The sequence below is a fragment of the Prunus persica genome, chromosome G2, assembly GCF_000346465.2.
Source record: "Prunus persica cultivar Lovell chromosome G2, Prunus_persica_NCBIv2, whole genome shotgun sequence".
Lineage (NCBI taxonomy): Eukaryota > Viridiplantae > Streptophyta > Magnoliopsida > Rosales > Rosaceae > Prunus > Prunus persica.
Genome location: NC_034010.1, coordinates 6747198 through 6770492, shown reverse-complemented (window position 1 = coordinate 6770492; position 23295 = coordinate 6747198). Strand labels below are relative to the sequence as shown.

General features: G+C 36.5%; 1 protein-coding gene and 1 pseudogene across 2 annotated transcripts; both read right to left on the bottom strand.

Moving 5' to 3' along the window:
- Positions 1292-10222, bottom strand: LOC18786217 (protein argonaute 4A). Its single transcript, XM_007220814.2, has 23 exons — positions 9929-10222; positions 7091-7340; positions 6795-7000; positions 6490-6714; positions 6278-6414; positions 6101-6198; positions 5924-6021; positions 5686-5845; positions 5492-5608; positions 5305-5412; positions 5130-5192; positions 4929-5042; positions 4653-4818; positions 4454-4566; positions 4199-4336; positions 3956-4086; positions 3777-3842; positions 3146-3209; positions 2941-3052; positions 2766-2839; positions 2481-2575; positions 2309-2340; positions 1292-1677 (listed from the first exon to the last, which is right to left on the bottom strand). The coding sequence occupies exons 2-23, from the start codon at positions 7328-7330 to the stop codon at positions 1499-1501; spliced, it is 2736 nt and encodes a 911-aa protein (XP_007220876.1). The 5' UTR covers positions 7331-7340; positions 9929-10222; the 3' UTR covers positions 1292-1498.
- LOC18786714 lies at positions 13940-21542 on the bottom strand (annotated as a pseudogene). Its single transcript, XR_002270287.1, has 23 exons — positions 21515-21542; positions 19178-19435; positions 18885-19090; positions 18580-18804; positions 18369-18502; positions 18195-18292; positions 18018-18115; positions 17774-17933; positions 17580-17696; positions 17394-17501; positions 17208-17270; positions 17008-17121; positions 16750-16909; positions 16566-16678; positions 16318-16455; positions 16052-16182; positions 15862-15927; positions 15166-15229; positions 14958-15069; positions 14787-14860; positions 14538-14632; positions 14379-14410; positions 13940-14098 (listed from the first exon to the last, which is right to left on the bottom strand). The product of XR_002270287.1 is annotated as a protein argonaute 4A (transcript).

The following is a 23295-nucleotide window of genomic DNA, read 5'->3' as shown; positions in this document are numbered from 1 at the left end:
TAAAACAATAGAACTCAACTAAAATCTAAATAGCAGATGAACCTTTCAGGAGAGATATTTTTATTTTTATTTTTTGTCTCCTACTATACGAGTGATGAAAGGGATACATTACCGTTTGGAGCCTAGGATTGGATTTTATTGGATAACTCAATAGATTTAAGGTTTCAATGCCGTTTGGAGCCTAGGATTGAATTTTATTGGATAACTCAATAGAATTAAGGCATGTTGAGGGATAGGATTGAATTTTATTGGATAACTCAATAGATTTAAGGCATGTTGAGGGAAGAAATGAAGAAATTTTGTTCAAGGTAGAACATGGATTACTCATGAAAAAAGCATAGCACATTCAATCTAGAACAATGGTAGGATATATCAACTTATATTTTATCCTTTCTCATCCTCAAAATTAAAATCCTCTACCTTCGTTTCCTCCTCTAATACATCTTGAATCCAGTGAGTTATCTAATCTAATCCAATCCTAGGCATTGAACAAGCCAACCAGACAATGTGTTGACTACTTCTTAAGTGACATGGATGTTACAAGGCAGAAACAACTTACATCTACTCTGTGCAGGGCTCATCACTTGTGACTTTGCACTCCACTCCATATTAGAGGGGGAAATCCGGATTCTTGGGTTTTTAAGAATCCTCTTGGCCTAGTATGAAATAAAAAAGCTCAAACTCATGAACAAAGTCATATGGATGCAATCTGGTATCAACTTTTTGGTTCTGCACGAGGAAGTTCAGAACGGGACCTGGTTTTATGACCGCTTTAGTGGATACATCTGCATTTTCAAGCAAGGATAGTGATTAGCTTGGCAGTAGAATGACAAAGGTAAACCACGTCTTCTATCTCTTAGAAACTTACCCGTGTTCAGAGGCAGACACCCTTGGATGCCTCGGAAACTTGAATGGAAACCCTGGTAGCTTGACATACCTTCTTCCAGCTCTATGAAGTTCATTGGATTCTATAGAAAATAGACTGTCCCCTGTTGGTTGTTATGTTCTTTTGGATAGTTGAGATATTTGTGGAGTGTAAAACTATTGAAAAAGAAAATAAGCATCCACAATAGTAGATGGAGGAAATTGAAAAATAGAGGCAGCAGCATCAGTCTGTGTTGTCAGTTATCTGTTATGTACTTTATCTAGAAAAAAATTATTATGTGGGTATTTTTTGTTCAGGAAGCAATGATTATTTTTGCCCTTGTCACAAAAACAATCTACTCAAATCAAAACTGTATTTGTATTTTTGTTTTCATATCTGAATTCTGTTTTGACAACATTTTGCACACTATCATATAAGGATTAATTCTTAAAAACAGAAATCATCAATACATGATTTCTGAAATGTTTCAGCTTTAGATAATTTCAACTACAAATGATATACAAGCTAGTGAAATTCCTATTCAAATCCGTAAACTCAAAACAGTTGGTTCACAAAAACTTCATATGCTATTATGAAGCCATCCACCATGGGATATGAAATTGAAACCAATCTTCAGCAGAAGAACATGGAGTTGATCACATTAGCATGAAGCCGGGGTAACTCGGGCACGGCCACACCACCAGCAACAGTCACACCACCACCATGGCTTGAGGAAGTCTCAGACATATCATCAAACTTGATGAACTGTGAAATCTGGGCGGCAGCTAGATGGGCGTAGCAGATTGGAGCAACTGCAGCAAAGAGAAAACGGCAAAGGTAAACACTAAAAAAACAGAGCAAAAAAATAAAAATAAAGACTGAAGATGTGACTTTCGTCCAAAAAAAAAGACTGAAGATGCGACCTGAAAAAATCAACTTTTACTCTTTAAATTTCTTGCCATTTATAACTCTACAATTGTTCAGACAACGATTTCAAATAGGGTATGATTTTCTATACAGAAAATAGGCTGTCAAGTGACAAATCATATTACTAGTGCAGCTACAAAAAATTCAAGCAGGCTTATGGCATCAGTATAAGTGTAGTAAGTAGCAAGAGTGAAATTATAATTTATTGGCTTCCTAAGGGCCCGTTTGATTACCATTTCAGTTTTAGTTTTTTGTGCTAGAGTATAGAGGAAAAAGAAGGAGAATGAAAGTGAGAATGAGAGTGAAGATGAGATTGAGATGAAAGATGAGAGGGGAGGATGGGAGGGAGGAGTAACAAAAGTGAAAACAAAAACTAAAAACTGAAATCTATTTGAAAAAATGAAAACTAAAAACTAAAAACTAAATAGTTATCAAACGGGCCCTAAATTTTTCTAAGCAGTCTATAAGTTGAAGGCAATTACATAAAGGTCTACAAATCAGGATTATGTATATTACCCACAGAGATGGCTGTAGTGCTCCTTTGGTACCTGTACAGAATTCAAAGCAAGGTTGTGAGGTTTGAATTTTACTCCAATAACCTATTTTTCCCCAGGTATTTGTATCTTGGGACGTAGTTGACTATTCCTCTTTTTCCTTACTAAATCTGAAAGACGAATATACTACTTACACATATGATAGAGAATGAACAAGTTCTTGCAAATCATCTGCTGAAAACCCAAGTTCATCGTATAGAACATGATAATGAGTAGGTCGAGTAGTCCCCTACATAAACAATCCAAAGTCGGTTGAATTTCCATTCAAAGTAGCTCAATAAGATAATACAGTCTAAAACAATTCAGCAGACATGACAATGTCCAGGCACTCAAGACTTAATTATTTGTTTATTCCTTCCTTAATAAACAATAACATATCTTCAGCAAAAAAGCAACAGGTTTTGGTTTAGAATACTCACAATCATCCCAGCATGAGAACACAAGTAGAAATCATTGTTCTTTGGATGGCAAACTTTGTTGTCAATAATTGTGCCTGAGTTTAAGCAATCAAAAGATAAACATGATTTAGAAACAGAAGCACAGTTTTATGTTCTTTTCTATTCTGAAAATTGAACTGATGGTAAAATGACTAACCAGCTGGCACATTTTCAGTAGAACTAGTCTGGAAAAATTTTGTATGATGATTCTTCTGAGCAACAATAACCATGAACTTAGGAGACCAGCTCTCATCAAGGAATTTGCAGGCCTGCAAAACATAAAATACCCCCACGATCGAAGTACAGTTAGAGATTTACTCTTACAAATAAAGCATATAGAAAGTAAAATGTAGATTGGCCACCTGAATAATCTGATCCAGTTCCAAATTCAAGACTTGGTTGAACTGTGATTCACTCACTCCATCCCTAAATAAGAGAAAAAACAAGAGATAGGAATATCAACAAGGGTTACGCATGATCTCACTGAAAATGATACAATACAACATTGTTAATCACTGAAACCAGTTGTTTTTAGTGTATAAATTCTTTTATTTGTTGAAAAAATATATCAAATTGACTAGCCTATTTCAAACTACATAGCAAAAAATCAATAAGATGTTGACAAAATGGTATAGAAAAGAATACACAGCCATATCAATACTGTTGGGTGTGAAACACTAGCCTTTCAAGATATGAGATTAATAACAAACTGCAGATCGTTAAGAATTAAATGTATTACACTCATCAATAAAAAAAACTCAAGATCCCTTCCTTTTTGATCTTTTTACTGAATGTTGTGAGACAACGACATAATAGGAAACAGAAAGATAGTACTGGGAGCTAATTACATCGACAGAAGGGCCAATATATAGATTGTATTCTAAAGCTTTTTTAATAATTTGCGTAATTTACACATCAAACATTCAAAGAGTTCAAAATGAATTTTATAACTCTAACGCAAGTATCGTATTGAATATATTAGTAATACCACACCTGAAAATAATTATCTGATCAGGCTTCCTGCTATTTGAAGTAGCATAAAAGTCTAGCAACAATTCCCTGCAAAGAGCACATATGTTAAATGTCGCAGAACTGTTAATAATTAGATAACAGAAAAAAGGATGCAATATATAAGAGTTTCAGAGTACATGTAAGTGGCGAGAGGAGTCAACCTGATTATGCCCGCATCCTCTTTATCTGATACAGGCTTGAACAAAGAAGCAATCATTTCTACTTTTGGTGATTGAGTACGAACTGCAGCTCGGTACCGAGAAATCAAGGGCCAGTTCCTGGAACTCACCACCTACAAAACATAGAACATGATATAGCAGCAACTCCCACGGTGACCGAGTATGGAGTAAAATTTATGGAAAATAACATGTTTACTAAATGTTCAGTTTAAGGACATGTGTTACCGCTGCAATAGAAGGTACATCTGAACGCCCAGGTGAGCCGTGTGACACATCCATTCCCAAAATCAGAGTGGGGCACTTAGAAACCAAAGGTATAGAAGGAGAATGCTCCACTTGTAGCAAGGAATTCATTCCACCCAGCTACACAAGTGCAGACAAAACAAGGGAAGACCAAAATCAATGCATGAAACGTCAAACACAAATAGTAGACAACACAAGACAATTTCCACAAATGATATTATTGTAACTGAAACATACCTTTGCATTGATTTTCAGGAGCACATTTGTGATGTACTGATCATTAAGTTTTGCAGGAGCAATGCACTGTGTTACAATCCCAAGCTCAGAAAGATTTCTCCTTTTCCATGGACCTTGAGAGTTCGGAGATTTGTCAACACATACATCCTCAACATAAAGTGTGGATAAAAATAATAGAGGAAAAGAATCATGAGCTGACCATATATGTCAGAATTCTTCCTCTCTGGAAGAATACACAACAGAAGCTGTGGTGGTCCTGGAAGTTTGGACTTTATGTATTCAATCATCTTGTCTACTCTAACAGGAGCTGGGTCACGTCTATTCTGGTTATTCTCTTCAAATACAAAAAATGGATCATTTATGACCTACAATAAAGAATTTTCTTTTAGAATAAAAATAATCAAATGCATGGATGTACATTATAGAAGTAGCTTTTTTTCTCTATAATTCAGAGAGAGAGAGAGAGTAATCTCACAATTCCTTTCATCTCTCCACACTTCAACATATTATTGACCAGGTACCGAGTGTCACAGCGAGCAGAGAAATTGCAAATAGCCCAGCGCTCTATTTTCACAGGTTGTATCAATTTCTACACACAGGTAATTGAGTTAAATTCAACATAAAAAATTCAAAGCTTGATGTCAGTGAAACAGAAAATACTTAAGAAGAACAGCACCTTGTTGTTAAAATTCCAACGCCCGTTACGAGGGAAAAAATCTTGTCCATCGCCAACTTTTAGCTGCAGGAAAGGATCAATATACAGAGAAAATGAGAACACACAAATTTCTACAGAACCAAAGAAACTAACCAGATCAATTAAGCAACCGAAAAGGACTATGACGATGTTTTACCTTTGGGGCGGACAAAACACGGCCTTCAACCTGCACAAAGTCAGCACCGATTGATATTCCAGATGAACGAAGCATCAGGTCAGCATCATATTTACTAGTCTTCAGTGCCTGAGAGAATCAAAATTTGAGGTGTCAGTAAGTTTAAGAGGCAAAGATAAAACTACATCACATAGACGGCGTAACTTACATCACGCAGAACTGACATCCGCTCTTGGGGCTTTTGCCGAGACTTCTCCACTAGCGAAGCCCTTTGCAAACTGGATAAAGCTTTGGTATAGCGTTGCAATGAAACCAAGTTGCAGAGCTACAGGAGCGAAGAAGAATGAAAAAGAAAATTCTAATATTAACCTAAACAATAAATTATTGACGTAATTGTATCACCTCAAGTGGAAAGTAAGATGGACTCTTTGGTTTCCCAACATTGATGCATGGAAAATCTGCTGAATCGCGCACTGGTAAGTGTTTATATTCAGCAAAATAATTAGAAACCGTGATTTCCTCTCCATCACCATCCTGTCCTTTCTTGGTTTTTAGAAAGAACCTAGACACAAACGTAGAGAGGTAAGATCACTGCAAAGCAGTACTAAAAGATTATATCAGAAAGCAGAAATTAAATTACCTCTGCTCCTTGCATGGTTTGTCACTCAATCCAGTGATTTTGTACTCCATCTTAGAGGAATAGGTCGTTATTCTTAGATTCTTTAGCATCCTTTTAGCCTAGCATAAAATGAAAAAGCTCAGATCATGTGCGAAGCACAACCAATGTAATGTCAAAATTGAAAGGAACCACAACTACCTTAATCCAATCAATCTGGTAAGGAGTCTTAACATTTTGGTTCTCCATGAGGAAGTTGAGAACAGGACCAGGTTTCACGATCATTGTAGTAGATACATCTACATTAAGACAAGGACAGTGATTAACTTGGCAGTAGAATCCCGAAATAAGCAAGCCTTCTATTTCTTAGCAACTTACCCATGTTCAGAGACAGACCCCCTTGGGTAGCTCGAAAGCTTGAATGGAAACCCCTGCAGCCTAATACACCTGCTCCCAACTCTGCGAAGTTCCTCGGATTGTTATGGAAGAAAGACTGTCGGACAAGGAGACAACCCCTGCAGACAAAGAGCGTATGATGTGCCAAATAAGAGTGGACTGCCTGAGGAAAGATACAACAGTCAAATACTTACTGCTTTGCTGCATTCTGCCTTAGTATGATATCAAGAACCCTCACTGCTTCCTGAAAATGCTCTGAGTCCTGACCTCGTAATGCATTTACAATTGCTTGCATTGGGATTTTAGTAGCAAAATTGACCTGCACCTTTAAAGTTTTGGATTGAAATTGCTTCTTAACTCTCTTCATATCCCCCGCACTCTCACCTGGGTTTGAACTACCTCCAGGGCTCCCAGTCCTCCTATACATGTGTGAAATAGCCAATGTGATTAACAAATACGAGAAAGCAAGGAAAATTTATTATGAACCCCAGTATAGTACCTGGTTGATGAGATGTCATCCAATACGACCAAGAAATCGAGTCTGTTACGAGGAAGAGGGCCAACAGTAAACAAGCTTTTCTCTCCATCATAAGCAAATTCTTTATGTTCCAGCTCCGAGCCATATGTTTCTTTAACTTTGTCAAGAACTTTTCTGCCAATGCCTTTCCCATCAACTGGGGTTCCATCCTCATAAAGCATAGCAATCTGTATGTATCATCATTTAACACCGAATATTATTATACAAACATCTATTCCTGCAAATGATAGGGCAAGAGAGAGAGCAGAGGGAATTACACTATAATGGAAGAAGTATCCATCAGATTTGTTCACTGCAACTTTGAAATGGTTGGTTAGAAGTGGAATCCTTTGCCCTTTAGATCCAATACCAGGCCTTGTCATGGGAACACGCTTTGGAGTTGATGGTTTTTTAATTAAGTCGAAAGATTTTTCTTCTGCTACAATGGGGACAACATTTGGAGGGATAATGGGTGGTGGAGGAGGAAGTCCATCGCCTTCGGGGTTTGAAGACTCCATTTCTTACGACCTACTCAACCACAAGAGTCATAAATAACGTAGTTAGGTAAAATGCATGCAACGTAAAAGAGTTTATAACATCGTCAAACTTGGAAACCGTTATCTCTAGCAAATTAAACAACTTGGCAAATTGCCGCATTATGCTTTAGTTAGGCTGCAAGTTTACTACTAGAGGTACCATTTACCACTTAGGATGAATTGGATGAAAAGCACTAAATATTTAATATCAGATTGTATAGAATTGGAAAGAAAAGAACACAAGAACGAATACAATCAACGCAAGCAAAGCAGGATGAAAATGATTATTTCAACCATTTATTATATATATATATATATATATATATGCAGAAATATATACCACCATAACTATAAATATGATGTTGGGACCAACATAACACCTAACACTTAGGCACTAAAATTAACATATCGCAATTCAATTCCATCAAGGTGTCTTTGCTATATAAAACTACTATATATTGTGAAAAAAAATGTAAGTTCTGGCCCATATAACTATTCAATACATCACAACTTTCTAAGATGCAGAAGATAATAGGAAAGGAGTTGAAAGATCTTATTTCTCCATTTATATAACCTCACCAAGTTATATGAAGAAGAAACTAGGAGGTAAATTCTGAATTTTACCAATAGTTAAAAGTTAAACCAGCCTTTATAGAAATGATGCTACTAGTAATACATAATAATCTGCTTTTAAAGGGATATCCAAGAAAGGAAGGTTTAAAAAAAAGATTAGAGAACCAGGAAATAGGCTATATTTGACCATCATTTCACATAGCATATTGACAGTAAAAAAAATTTTAAAAAAACAATAAAAATAGGAAAACAGTAAATTATTAAATACAAGTCCTAAAAAAAACACTCGAAGCTATTTTATTTGTTAAACAAAAATCAATGGCATGCTCAGTCGTTAACATATATATAAAAGCTAAAAATATTCAGCCATCAAAACAGAGCATAAAGAAAAAGGAAAGGAAAACAGAAATAACCCATCTATCAAATCTAAGCCAAACCAAAAGTACATAGTGCATTTTAAGGAAGAAAAGAAAAGAAACATATATATGTGGTTTTTTAATCCAGTAAAAAATGTCATCAAGGGGAAAAACTAAAACAGTCACCAAGAACAATAGTATTATAGAAACACATAAGCACAAGCTATAATAAATAAAATAAAATCCAATGAAAGCATGAAAATGGCAGTAATGAAACCAACACCCAGATAGAATTCTGTAAACAACATCCAAACAGGCTGTTGTAGAAAAGCACTTTTAAAATTTGTACTGTAACACAAATTTAAAAAGATTAAGAAAAAAGACCTTTCTATTTGCTGACAGAAAGACAGATATTTTTACAAAAGAAAAACAAGAAACAAGGAAACCTAGCGACAGCTGCTGCTAAGAAGCAACACCGAAAAAATATTGCATTGTGGAAGATGGCATAAATTTTGAACGACACTTGCTTTCGGATGCCAAAGTTTACAAAGAAAAATACCCAAAAACAAAAAAACCAAAAAAAAAAAAAGCCCAAGCAAAAACAGATATATTTGTATATACACACACATGCAAACACGCAAATATGCACTCTCTGTACTCCGACCTAGTCGTCAGAAACCAAAGGGCAAACCTACAAGCACAGACGAACAAAAAAAATGAAAAGGCAAGCTTACCCACTAGTAGCACCAGCGTCAGAGTTCCAAAAATGGCGGTCAAAGAAGAAAAAAATATAACGGAGAAAGAGAAAAAGAGAGACGTGTGAGAGCTGTACCACCAAAAATCTGAAAACCCACAAACACAGAAGAGGAAACAAAAGACAAATCCACAAACGCAGAATAGGAAAATCCAAGAAAGCGAAGCAACCCACCACAAAAACAATGTCTGGCTTTCACGAATCAAGCATAGATAATACTGACCTGCAAGACTATAAAATAGTAACAAAAACCACAAATGTGAAAAGCCAGAAGAAATTTTTTGAAAAATGAGAGAAAAACTCAAAAGCAAATCCGATTCTTCAAAAACCAAAAACTAACACACAAACACAGGCTCACAAAATTAAAGCAAGTAAAAACAAGCCTCATAGCTCTAAAACAAAGGCTCCTTCACGTAGTAAACGGACAAACAAAATCAAACAAAACAAGTCGACCCAGTACTCAAACAAAGCATCAGAGCTCTTAAAGTAGCCTTTTTCACTTATGGTAAGCATATATACTGATCAGAAGCCAAACCCAGCAGAAAAAAAAAATGGCGAGAAAGAGAGAGAGAGACCTGTGAAAACCCAAAAGAATTTGTTTTTTTTTTAAATGAGAGAAACTCAAAAGCAAATCCCATTCTTCAGAAACCAAAATCTAACACACAAGCACAGGCTCACAAAATCAAAAGAAGTTAAAACGACCCACTACTAAAACAAGCCTCGTAGCTCTAAAACAATGGCGCTTTCACGTAGTAAACGGACGAACAAAATCAAACAAGGTATCGGGGCTCTAAAAATAGCTTTTTACACGTATGGTTAGCAGAATATACTGATCAGAGGGGAAACCCAGCAGCAAAAACCAAAAATGGCGAGAAAGAAGAGGAGAGAGAGAGAGACCTGTGAGGCTTTGAGAGCACACTGCAGCACCACCCCAAGAGAGAAAACTCAAAAACCCAAAACGCAAAGGCAAAATCCCAGAGCGCCTTAGGGTTTTTCGCTCTTTTTTTGGTAGGGGTTTTGGTTTTTTGATTAGGAAATATTGTACAGTATTTATATACAAATGGAATCCCAACGGCGTAGGCAACGAGCGAGAGGGAGGGAGGGCAGAGAGAATCAGCAAAAGGCTGCTGCTTGCTTGCCTGCCGGCCTTTTTTGCTGCGTTTTTCTTGTGACGCGGAAGCTGTACGGACCCGAAAGGCCAGTAATATAATGACGCGTGTCTGGTGCGCCCTCGAATGTCCCAGCTCCTAAATTCTAGTTTCCGGTCTTGACCCTGCCTTTTCAATTTTATCCCAACTTTTTGTCTCCTTAACGACGTTATGACGCGGTTAATCAGCTCTCCGGTTTTGTCCTCATCCTCATTTCTTGAGAAAAGGAGCAACAATTTTCCTTACAGAAATAAAATGTAAATGGATATAATATTTAATGTTCCAAATTTTTATTAAAAGATTTTTTTTTTTTTTGAGAATCAAATCACTATGTTTGCCCTAACAAAGTTTAATTAATTTTCTTGTTAAAAGTTTAATTAGGTTTTTGGTTGCATGTTTGTGAGGGATTGAACTTCTGAAACTTTCCTATAATAAAGAGTAATAATGGACGAAGGCTTGTTTTAAATGTTGAGTCCAAGTAGAGGATCCAGATCTATTCTAATTTTATTGTTATCAGAGTTCGATTTTTCCACTAAATCTTTGATAAATCAAACAAATTCAGGACATGGAATGGAAGAAATCCATGACAGTAAGGAAAAAGTGAAAGAAAAAAAAAACTAAATTTGAATCTTTTATTTTAAATTTACATGTACAAGTGCAACAACCTAACGCTTTTAGTGTAAGTGGCACTATAACACCTTCCCAATCGAGAAATGGTCGACCACAGCATCAACTATCCATAACAGCCTACTACACTAAATTGAAGGGGCTCTGGGATGAACTTTGCGGCGGTGCCGTGAAGGAGATCATGGAGCTTGAGGAGCAAGAAAACATGTCGCATGATCGTTATATTGTTTATAATAAGCGAACTTAGAATGATTTTTTTTTCTTTTCAACATTGCCCTAATAGTAATATCCCGCAACAAAATGGAGTCGTAGAACGAAAGCATCGCGGCTGCTTACTCAAGGTTGGACGTGCTCTATGCTTCCAAGTCCATCTTCTCACACAATTTTTGGGAAAAAGTATCCTCACTGCACCCACTCCGTTACTTTCCAAGGCCTCACAATATGAGCAGCCAAAGAAACTAGGGAGGGAGAGAGACCCTGTAAGACTGTGAAAGGGAAAATACTACCACAATTGTGAAAGGCCCCAAAACCAAAATCCCTGCTGCGTCACGTGCCTCTGGTGTTACTTGCGTAATAAGGTAAGAGTATCTGAATAGGTGTGATGCTACAAATGTCATGTCCAGTAGTCTACTGCCGCGTGTCTCTCCTGCCCGTTTGCTTCCCCAACCACTCATATTCTAGCTTCCCATTTTTGACCCTACTTTTTGATCCTATTGGCTGACTCTGCCACTGTACCTACGTGCACTGTTCAGCTGCGTTTCCATTATTAAAATATTTTAATTTGCCTCATTTTCGAAGGATCTGGATCCAATGGAAGTAGCAACCCATGTAGCAAATTTAAAAGTTAGAATCATAACATATATGTGAGTTACTTCATAGCAAATTGTTACAAAAAATTATGGTTTTCTTCCTTCCGTAAAAACCAAAAGCAAAACCTTTATATATAAAATAAAATGAAATTTTTTTTAAGATATAGTAAAACTAAAGAAGCAAATAATAGATAACGTAAACATATTTAGTTTTTAACATTTAGTTTTTGAATGCTTATCTTTCATACTAGTATTTTATATAATAGCCCCTCAACTTTATAATAATTGGCAGACCTACACATGAGCTAGGAGGTGTAGCTACACCTCTTCTCGCCAAAAAATTATGTGCGGTGGTTGGAATTTGTCCCTCTCCACCATGTATTCGATTAAATGTCTGAAAGAAACTTTGTAATACTTAATTTGATTTTTGCTTCACATAAACTTGTTGTCTCCTAAAATTCTCTTAATAGTGTATCTCTATTTAATAAATATCCATGAGATTTAATCCCCTTATTTGGCATCTGCCCTTTCTTAGTTTGTCAACTTATAATTTAATTTTGTTTTATGCAGATTTCACGTTTATTTATTCAAAGTTTCTCTCTTCTTTGTCGACAAATGTAGATGGGTTCATGGACTCCTTGTAGTTGGATTTCCCGCACATACTTTTAGTCTTTTAAATGTTGCCTCTCCCCTAAAAGATTCCCGAGTCCACTAGTGCTTATAATTCTATCTCTGCCCTTGGTTGGAGGGACAAAGTTTTACATTATAGCAAATGTTAGTATCAAAGTGCCACAAAGGTTAGCAAATGACACTTTTAAAGAAAACATTTGCTTCCTCCATTGGAGATGCTCTGAGGGCTAAAAACTTAACAACATACCTTTTATACCTTTTTTTTTTCCTTCACTTTTTTTCTCCAATTTAGATTCAAACAACAGAACTCTTTCCTTTTCTCTACCCCATGGCCTCTCTTCTTCTCCATTTTTACAGCAAATCTTGTTCCTTCATTCTTCTCCATTTTTACTTCAGACAGCATAATTTATTCTCTCACAAAACCCAACAACGCATCTCAGTTTTTTTTTTTTTTTTTTATTTACGACGATAGAAAGATATATTAAATGCGAATAGAACAGTTTACATCATGGGCTAGACAATTAAACAGCCATTCAGGACACACAAAATCCCAGCTATGCCTGCCACCCTTTGTGGGCAGCTTGGTTACATTTCCTTGGAGCATACATCAACTCATCTCAGTTTAATCACTCTTATTCTCCATAAAGACCAGACTTTATCATTTGGGTAGAAAACTTGTCTAAGTATCGTAAATCCAATATCAAGGGGAAAAAGAGAGTCAAATTTGCGAGGGCAACAAAATCTCAAAATAGAATAGTGACATCAAGTATTCCTGAGAAGAAAATTAAAAACACATTGACTTCATTCGTTTTTTGTTTTTTGTTTTTTTTTTTAAATGACGAACAAGGCAATTGCGAAGGCCCACACACAATTTAAAAGCACAAGAGATGGTAGATGTTGGGGTTGAGATTCAACAAAACCATTAGATGTTGGAATCTTATTATAGTAAATCTGAAAATCGAAACCTTAATGTCTTGAAATTTATAAAGGATTCAAATGAGTGGGAAATGTAGGGAAACGTGGAAGGGAACGTAGCTAGTATTTCTCATCATATTTTTAAACACATTCCAATTGTTACTAACATAATAATTACTTCACCATTCCATTCTTAAACTCAATTAGTAACCCTGTGTCAGTTTGTTATTTACTAAAGTTATAATACGCTTTGCATTTCAACCAACAACAAAAAAAGTTACGAGCTTGTAGCTCTAACGGTTAAGAGTGCGTGTCGATTGAGGATTTTTTCTTCTTTTTCATTTTATAATTAGGAAAGATAAAATGGGTCAAGTTGTGTCTCATGAAAACATGACTCATGTTCTTATTTAACAGGGAGAGTACTATTTTGCTATCCCCGACCAATAACGCTATGACACGCCTCACATGCGTGACAACACTTCCACGTGTCATAGAATTATTAGCTAGAGGTAGCAAAACAGTGCTATCCCCTTTGCAACTAAGTTTTTCTCCATGGGCTATATGGAAAGCAATGATTATTATTTTAGCCCTTACTCTAAAGAAAACCTACTCAAATCAAAAACTATATATGTATTTTTGTTTTCATATCTGAAATACTTTGACAACATTATACACACCTGATATTGTGATTAGGATTTAATTCTTAGACATGGATATATGTACCATCACAAGGCCAAATATTAGTTATTAGAAACAGATATGAAATTGAAACCAAATCTTCAACAAAAATACATGGAATTGATCACTTTTGGGTCAAGCCTGGGCAACTCGGGCACGGCCACACCACCAGCATGGCTTGAAGAAGTCTCAGACATCATCAAACTTGATGAACTGTGAAATCTGGGCCGCAGCAAGATGGGCATAGCAGATTGGAGCAACTGCAATATACAGAAAACCACAAACTCTCAAGAATCTCCAAAAAACACCGCGCAAAGAAACAGGGCAAAAGAGGAAAAATATAGACTAAAGATGTAACTTCAAAAACCAACTTTTTAAATGTTTAATTTTCTTCCAATTTATTGACCTTTTGTTCAGACAACTACAGGCTCACTACAAGAAAGAGGGTGTGACGTGACTAGCAAGAAAAATAAATCATAATTTATTGGTTCCCAATTTTTCTAAGTGATCCGTAAGTTGAAAGACAAAACAGGATCTTACCTACAGATACAGCTGTAGTGCTCCTTTGGTACCTGTACAAAATTCGAAGTACGGCGTCAGGTTTGAAAATCATGCATAAATAAACAGAGCCCATTCTTACCCAGGTAGATGTATTTGTACAGATTTTCCTTACTAAATGTGAAAGATGAGTACTCTTACACATATGAAAGCGAATGAACAAGTTCTTGCACGTTATCGGCTGAAAAGCCAAGTTCATCATATAGAACATGATAATGAGCAGGCCGAGTAGTTCCCTACATAAACAATCCAAACTCGGTTGAATTTCACAGTCTAAAACAATAGACGCAACCATTTTGCTTATTCATTTCCTTCAAAAGCAATAACATCTCAAAAACATGGAGAAACTTATCAACGAAAAAGAAACAGGCTTTGGTTTAGAATACTCACAATCATCCCAGCATGAGCACACAAATAGAAATCATTGTTCTTGGGATGGCAAACTTTGTTGTCGATAATCGTCCCTAAGTGTAAGTAATCAAAAGATAAGCGTGATTTCGAAACAGAAGCACAGTTTTTCTTTTCTATTCTGGGCATTTAACTGGTGGTAAAATGACTAACCTGGTGGCACATTTTGAGGAGATCTAGTCTGGAAAAATTTTGTATGATGATTCTTCTGAGCAATAATTACCATGAACTTAGGAGACCAGCTCTCATCAAGGAATTTGCAGGCCTGCAAAACAGAAAACGCCTCACAAAATACAGTTAGAAATTTTCTCTTGCAGATAAAGCAAGTAGAAAGCAAAATGTAGATTGGCCAGGTGAAAACCTGAATAATCTGATCCAGTTCCACATTCAAGACTTGGTTGAACTGTGATTCACTCACTCCATCCCTAAATAAGAGAAAATCCAAGTAATAGGAAGATCAACAAGTGTTTGCATGAACGCCAAACCTTCGCAAAACTAAAGTAATTTGATACAACATTGTTAATCATTGAAACCAGTAGTTTGTTAGTTTATAAATTCTTCTTCTACTTGATGAAAAACATATCACATTGACTAGCCTGTTTCCAACTAAAAAAGAAAATATCAACAAGATGTTTAAAAGCATACAAAACCATCCATACTATTAACATTTCAAGATATGAGATTAATAACGTACCGCAGATCGTTAAGGATTAAATGCATGTTTCAGCTTACAGTCACCAATAAAAGAACTCTAGATCTCTCTTTTTTCTTTTTTTTTTCTCTTGTTACTGGATGTTGTGGGAGAAAGCAAAATAGGAAGGGAAAAAAAAACATAACAGTGGGAGCTAGTTACATCACAAAAAGATGAAATTATAAACTTATTTACTAATTGTATTCTAAACCTTGTAAGTAAAGATCAAACATAATGCATTTGTTTATATGTGGCTCATTGATCTAATAATGTATGAAATATAAAATGCATGTGATGTATCACTAATGCGCTTGTTCATATGTAGCTCATTTTATTACTCTATTGAATATATTAGTAATAAATAACCTGAAAATAATTATCTGATCAGGCTTCCTGCCCTTTGAAGAAGCATAAAAGTCTTTTAACAGTTCCCTGAAAAGAGCACATATGTTACAAAATTGTGTGAAACAAAGAGGTAACTTTTAATAATATGTCAGAAAAATGGATGCACAGAAATCAGAGTGGCAGAGTATATGTAAGTTCGAGAGGAGCCAACCTGATTATGCCCTCATCATCTTTATCTGATACAGGCTTGAACAGAGAAGCAATCATTTCTACTCTTGGTGATTGAGTACGAACTGCAGCTCGATAATGAGAAACGGAGGGCCAGTTCCTGGAACTCACCACCTGCAAAATTCCCAAGTATATCATACAAATACAAAGAACATAATAAAGCAGCAACTCTCACAGTGATCGTGTGTGGAGTAAAATTTATGAAAAGATCATGACTGCAAAATGTTCAGTTTAGGGGGCAAATGTTACTGCTGCAATAGAAGGCACATCTGACCGCCCAGGTGAGCCGTGTGACACATCCATTCCCAAAATCAGAGTGGGCCACTTAGAAACTGAGTGCATAGAAGGAGAACGGTCAACTGTTAGCAAGGAATTCATTCCGCCCAACTGCACAAGTACAGACAAAAGGGAAGACCAAAATCAATGCATGAAACGTAAAACACAAATAGCAGGCACAAGACAATTTCCACAAATGATATTATTGTAAAAAAACATACCTTTGCATTGATTTTCAGGAGCACATTTGTGATGTACTGATCATTCAGTTTTGTAGGAGCAATGCACTGTGTTACAATCCCACGCTCAGAAAGATTTTTCCTTTTCCATGGACCTAGAGAGTTTGGAGAATTGTCAACATAAAGTGTATATAAAAATAATAGTGGAAAAGAATCATGAGCTGACCATATATGTCAGAATTCTTCCTCTCTGGAAGAATACACAACAGAAGCTGTGGTTTTGGTTTGGAAGGAATGTCGTCAAACATCTTTTCCACTCTAACATGAGCTGGGTAACGTCTATTCTGGTAATTCTCTTCAAATACGAACAATGGATCTTCTATGGTCTACAATAAAGAAATTTCTTTTAGAATAACAAATAATCAAATCAAAAGACTTACATTATAGAAGTAGCTTTTGTTCTCTATAGTTGAGTAAATCTCACAATTCCTTTCATCTCTGCACAATTTAACATACTATTGACGAGGTACCGAATGTCACAGCGAGCAGAGAAGTTCACAATAGCCCAGCGCCCTATTTTCACAGGTTCTACCAATGTCTACACACAGGTAATTGAGCAAAGTTCAACATAAATTTTCAAAGCTATACACCGGAAAAACAGAAAATACTTGAAAAGAACAGCACCTTGTTATTGAAATTCCAACGCCCATTCCGAGGGAAAAATTCCTGTCCATTGCCAACTTGTAGCTGCAAGAAAGTATCAATAAACAGAGAAAATGAAAACAAACCAATTTCTACTGCACGGTCTGCACCCAAAAAACTAGCCAGATCAATTAAGAAGGGAAAAAAAGGACTATGAAGATGTTTTACCTTTGGGGCTGGCAAAACACGGCCTTCAACCTGCACAAATTCAGCACTAATTGATATTCCAGATGAATGAAGCATCAGGTCAGCATCATATTTACTAGTCTTCAGTGCCTGAGAGGATCAACATTTGAGTTCAGTAGGTTTTTAGACGCAAAGATAAAACTAAATCACATAGAGGGCATAACTTACATTACGCAGAACTGTCATCTGCTCTTGGGGGTTCTTCCGAGACTGCTCAACTAGCAAAGCCCTTTGTGTACTGGATAAAGCTTTGGTATAGCGTTGCAGTGAAACCAAGTCACAGAACTGCAAGGGCAAAGGAGAATGAAAAAGAAAATTCTAATATTAACCTTAACAAAAAATTTAAAAAGAAAATTCATCACCTCAACTGGAAAGTAAGACGGCCTCTTTGGTTTCCCAACATTGATGCATGGAAAATCTGCTGACTTGCGCACTGGTAAGTTTTTATAGGCAGCAAAATAATCGAAAACCGTAATTTCCTCTCCATCACCATCCTGCCCCTTTTTTGTTTTCAGAAAGAACCTAGACACAAATGTAGAGTGGTAAGAATATTGCAAAGCAGTACTTCTTAGATGGCATGATTCTTATAAGGCAGAAATTAATTACCTCTGCTCTTTGCATGATTTTTCACTCAATCCAGTGATTCTGTACTCCATGTTAGAGGGATGGGCCGTGATTCTTAGATTTTTTAGCATCCTCTTGGCCTAGTATAAAATAAAAAAGCTCAGATCATGACCGATACACAACCAATGTAATGTCAAAATTGAAGGAAACCACGATTACCTTAATCCAATCAATCTGATCATTATTCTTAACATTTTGGTTCTCCAAGAGGAAGTCGAGAACACTACCAGGTTTCACGATCATTGTAGTGGACACATCTGCATTAAAACAAGGACAGTGATTAACTTGGCAGTAGATTCAAAACACAAAGCCTTTTATTTTTTAGCAACTTACCCATGTTCAGAGACAGACCCCCTTGGGTAGCTCGAAAACTTGAGTGGAAACCACTGCAGCTTTGTACACCTCCTCCCAAAGTTTTGAAGCTCTGATTGTTATGGAAGAAAGACTGTCGGACAAGGAGACAACCCCTGCAGACAAACAGAATACGATGCAGCTAATAAAAAAGTGGACTGCCAGAGGAAAGATACCACAGTGAAATACTTACTGCTTTGCTGCATTCTGCCTTAGTACGATATCAAGTACCCTCACTGCTTCCTGAAAATGCTCCGAGTCCTGACCTCGTAATGCATTCACAATTGCTTGCATTGGGATTTTAGTAGCAAAGTTCACCTGCACCTTTAATGTTTTGGATTGATATTGCTTCTTAACTCTCTTCCTATCCCCTGCACTATCAGTTGGGTTGGAACTGCCTCCGGCGCTCCCCGTCCTCCTATACGTGTGTGCAAAATAGCCAACATCCTGATCAAATATAAGCGCAAGGGAAATTCATTATGAACCACATGATAGTACCTGATTGATGAGATGCCATCCAATACGATCACGAAATCGAGTCTGTTACGAGGCAGAGAGCCAACCGTAAACAAGCTTTTTTCTCCATCATAAGCAAATTCTTTATGTCCCAGCTCCGAGCCATATGTTTCTTTAACTTTGTCAAGAACTTTTCGTCCAATGCCTTTCTCTCCAACTGGGGTTCCATCCTCATAAAGCATATCAATCTGTATCATCATTTAACACCAACACAATTATACAAACATCACTATTCCTGCAAATGAAAGGGCAAGAGAGAGAGTAGAGGGAATTACACTATAATGGAAGAAGTATCCACCAGACTTGTTCACTCCCACTTTGAAATGGTTAGTTAGAAGTGGAATCCTTTGCCCTTTAGATCCAATACCGGGCCTTGCCATGGGAACACGTTTTGGATTTGATGCTTTCTTCATTAGTTCGAGACGTTGATCTTCGGATACAATGGGGACAACATTTGGAGGGATAATGGCTGGAGGAGGTGGAAGTGCAACTTCTTCTGGATTTGAAGACTCCATTTCCTAATACCTGCTCAACTACAAGAGTCATAAATAACGTCGTTAGTTAAAACTTTGCCAAACTTGGAAACAATAATCTCTAGCACACCAACTTTGCCAATCTCCACATTATGCTTTAGTTAGGGAGCAATAAATACTTAACATCAGATTATGCTATTAATACATCATAAGCTGCTTTTAAAGGGAAATGTAAGAAATGAAGGGAAAAACAAAAGGTTTGAGAACCAAGAAGTAGGCTATATCTGACCAACATTTCATAGCAGACACTACTAGAAAATTGAGTAGTGTTAAAATGTAAACTGTCTAGCTAATTTCAGATTAGTTACTAAGTTTTATGTCAGTTTATATTCAATCTGTTTTTAATCTGTGTTAGCTATGTGCCTTGTGCTTATATGCCAGGTGCATTGCTTGAGTCTGTTTTGAATTCCCAGCTGTTAGGACAGCTGTGTAATGCCATGTGTCATACTCACATTGGCCTACTATTGCAATCCGTTAGATTTGAATCTACTGATGTAAGAGAGAACATGTAATAGTCATGAGGGAATATAAGCTCTGCTGTAATGTTTATGCAGAGTAAGAATTCTGTTAGAACAATCTAAGGCTCACTGCTCTCTCTCTCTCTCTCTCTCTCTCAGTACATTTCTTGCTCCCTTTGCAATCCAAATATTCAACAAGTAGAAGCCACTGTTTTCTTAGTCACTGCATCTAAATGGTGGCCATTGCTAATGTAATAGCCACAATTACTGTACATATGTGACACCAAACACATGTCCCCGGGGGACTGTAAAAATGCCAGAGTTGTCGTAGAGCATGTTGACAGTCAATTGTTAAATACAAATAGGAAAACTGTTATAACAAAAATGGGTACTTACAATTTTATTTTTATTTTTTATACTTTGTACTTTAATCTAACTACAGGGAAAGATATTCAAACTCGGGTGCAAAGTGGGGAGCATATCCTCTCTAGTCAATTTGGCTAAACTCATGTTTGCGGTTACATGCAATTGTTAAATACAAGCCTTTAAAGAAAGGCAGGAAGCTATTAATTTATTAAACAAAAATCAATGACATTGACAGGCTTAGTAGACTGCATATATAAAGGCTAAAAATGTTCTGCGATCAAAACAGAGCATAAAGAACAAGAAAAAAAAGGAAATAACTCATCTAATCAAATTTAAGCCAAACCAAAAGTGCATGGTGCATTTTTAAAGGAAAAAAAAAAAAGAAACATATATATTTGGGGCTTCCGAATCCAAAGAAATGGGATCTTTAGGGGAAAATCTACGGTATTAGTTAAGAATTGGACCCTTTCAACTTAAAAAGTTTACACACAAAGCCACTTAGTTTTTTACTTCAAACAAAAACCCAAATCTCATATTTCATTTTCCCTTTAAAATCCCCTTTTTAGCCCTTTTTTTTTTTTTTTTTGCCATCACCTTTTTCTTAGTCTAAATTAATCTATGGAAGGGAACTCAACTTGCTTGCAATTTACGAGGGAAAAGTTAAATTTTCTGAGAAAAGGAACCAGAAAACCTAGCACCAGCTGCTGCTGAGGAGCAACAAAGAACAATTGCATCTGCTTTCGGATGCCAAGAAAACAAATTCAAAAATACAAAAAATACAAATAGAAAAAAACAAAAACAAAGCCCAAGTTAAATAACTTTTTTGAAAGGGTGTCCCTACGAAAATGTTGTCAACGATTCAATTCATCTATTTTTTAAGCCACATTCATGTATCATTTTTTTCAAAAAATTAGACAAATTAGAAAACGTTTGTGTCCTACAAAATTAATAAACACGGTACTTCAAGAAAGAACTAAAATTTCAATAACTCAATTGAGTGGTCAAAAGATATCAAATTCAAGTTTTTTTTTTGTAGGGTTGATTTTTTAATGATTATCTAAAAAATAAACGCTTTGGATTAGGAAAATACAATACAAAGGTGAGCTCTACAAAGATGTCCCTTAAATAAACTTATTTGAAGAATTTCTTAATAGAAGCTATATATATTATATTATACATGCAAACACGCAAATATGAGCTCTGTATAATCAGATCTAGTTGTCAGAAACCAAACGGGAAAACTAGAAGCACAGACCAATAATGCAAAGGCAAACCGACCCACTAGTAACACCAGCGTCAGAGCCCTAAAACAATGGCAGTCGCAGTCTCGCAGAAGGAAAGAGAGACCTGTTAGAGTTGTACAACCAAAACTGTGAAAACCCAAAACCCAGAGCCATTTGTCAGAAGTGAAAGACAAACCCACAAACACAGAACAGGAAAATCCAAGAAACCGAAGCAACTCACCAAAAAAGCAATGCCTGGCTAAGGCTTTCACGTATCAAGCATAGACAATAAAGACCTATGAGACTATAAAATAGTAACAATGACCACAAATGTGAAAACCCAAAGAAATTTAGAAAAAAAAATGGTTTTTTTCTCCTTTAAAACAGAGAGAAGATAGTGATGGCCATCACAAGTGTGAAGAAACTCAAAAGAAAATCCCATCCTTCAGAAACCAGAATCTTTTTTTTTTTTTGGGTAAGATACCAAAAATCTAAAACAATGGCTGGCTCTTACATGTAGTAGACGGACTAACAAAATGAAAGAAAACAAATCGACCCATTACTCAAAACAAAGCATCGGAACTTTAAAACTAGTTCTTTTCACGTATGGTAAGCTTAGACAGAGGCCAAACCCAACAGAAAAAAAAAATGGAGAGAGAGAGAGAGTGAGACCTGTGAGGCTTTGAGAGCACAAAACAGCACCCAAAAGAGAAAACTCAAAAACCCAGAACACAAAAGCAAATCCCAGAATTCCTAAAGAGATTTAATTTTCTTTCTTTTTTGGGTGTGACTTTGGTGTAAGTCTTTTTTATTATGCGGTATTAAAAATGGAATCCCTACTACCTGCTCTTGTTGCACTCTCTCTCTCTCTCTCTCTCTCTCTCTCTCTCTCTCTATATCTCTTCAGGCGGTAACTGTACGGACGCAAGGAAAGAAGGGCATGTCCAGTAGCGTAGTGACGCGTGTCGCGGTCCCCTCAGCTGCCCGTCCCCTTAAATTCTAGTTTCCGGTCTTGACCGCTTTTCAATTCTATTACCACTTTTGTCCGCTTAACGACGTCATGACGCGGTCCAACTAAAACTATTAAAACTATTGTAAAGAAGAATAAGTAAAAAAGAATAGGTGAAGCCCACATAGCCAACTAACACCCACTAAACCTAACCACTCACCCACTAAATCAAACCATTACCCAATTGATTGAAGAATATTAATGATGTTGTTGATTGAAGAATATTAATGATGTTGTTGATTGAAGAATATTAATGATGTTATCTACCAATTATATTGTGAGGTGAACAACCAATGTCTTAGGCCTATAAATAGATACCTCTATCAAGAGAAGTTCACACATATAGAAGAGGAAGAGAAGGAAGAATGAGGGTGAGTGAGTTGAGAGGAAAGAGAGCAAGAGAGAAATTCTCTAAGAGAAAAAATTGAGTGAGCCATACATATTGTAAACACAAAGTTGTAACCCTATTATTTTACATAGTGGAAAAGTTACTGCTGCTGCTCTCCGGGGATGTAGGCATAGCCGAACCTCGTTAAATACTGTGTCTCATCTACTTTACGTGCAGCTCAATATTCGCACATATACCAGTTCATTTTATAACACGTTATCAGCACGAGAAGCTCTCAGGTATAATTTTTTGTGTTGTACTATTATCTATACTACTAACCCTTATGTTGATGTAAGGAAGAAAAGTAGTGGAGGAGCTGTGGTCTGCAAGAGAGATATACGAGCAAACCAACTGTGTGCAGATTACAGGTGGAAAGCATTTGATTTGAGAGACAGCATGATGCCTTCCACAAACGA

What these genes read in the sequence shown, in the direction of transcription:
- LOC18786217 (XM_007220814.2), bottom strand. Translation starts at nt 7,330, where the DNA reads ATGGAGTCTTCAAACCCCGAAGGCGATGGACTTCCTCCTCCACCACCC. An exon ending in TCCTGAAAATCAATGCAAAG is followed by an intron (nt 4,337 to 4,453) that starts GTATGTTTCAGT and finishes GCACTTGTGTAG; the next exon opens with CTGGGTGGAATGAATTCCTT. An exon ending in GTTCTCATGCTGGGATGATT is followed by an intron (nt 2,576 to 2,765) that starts GTGAGTATTCTA and finishes TTGTTTATGTAG; the next exon opens with GGGACTACTCGACCTACTCA.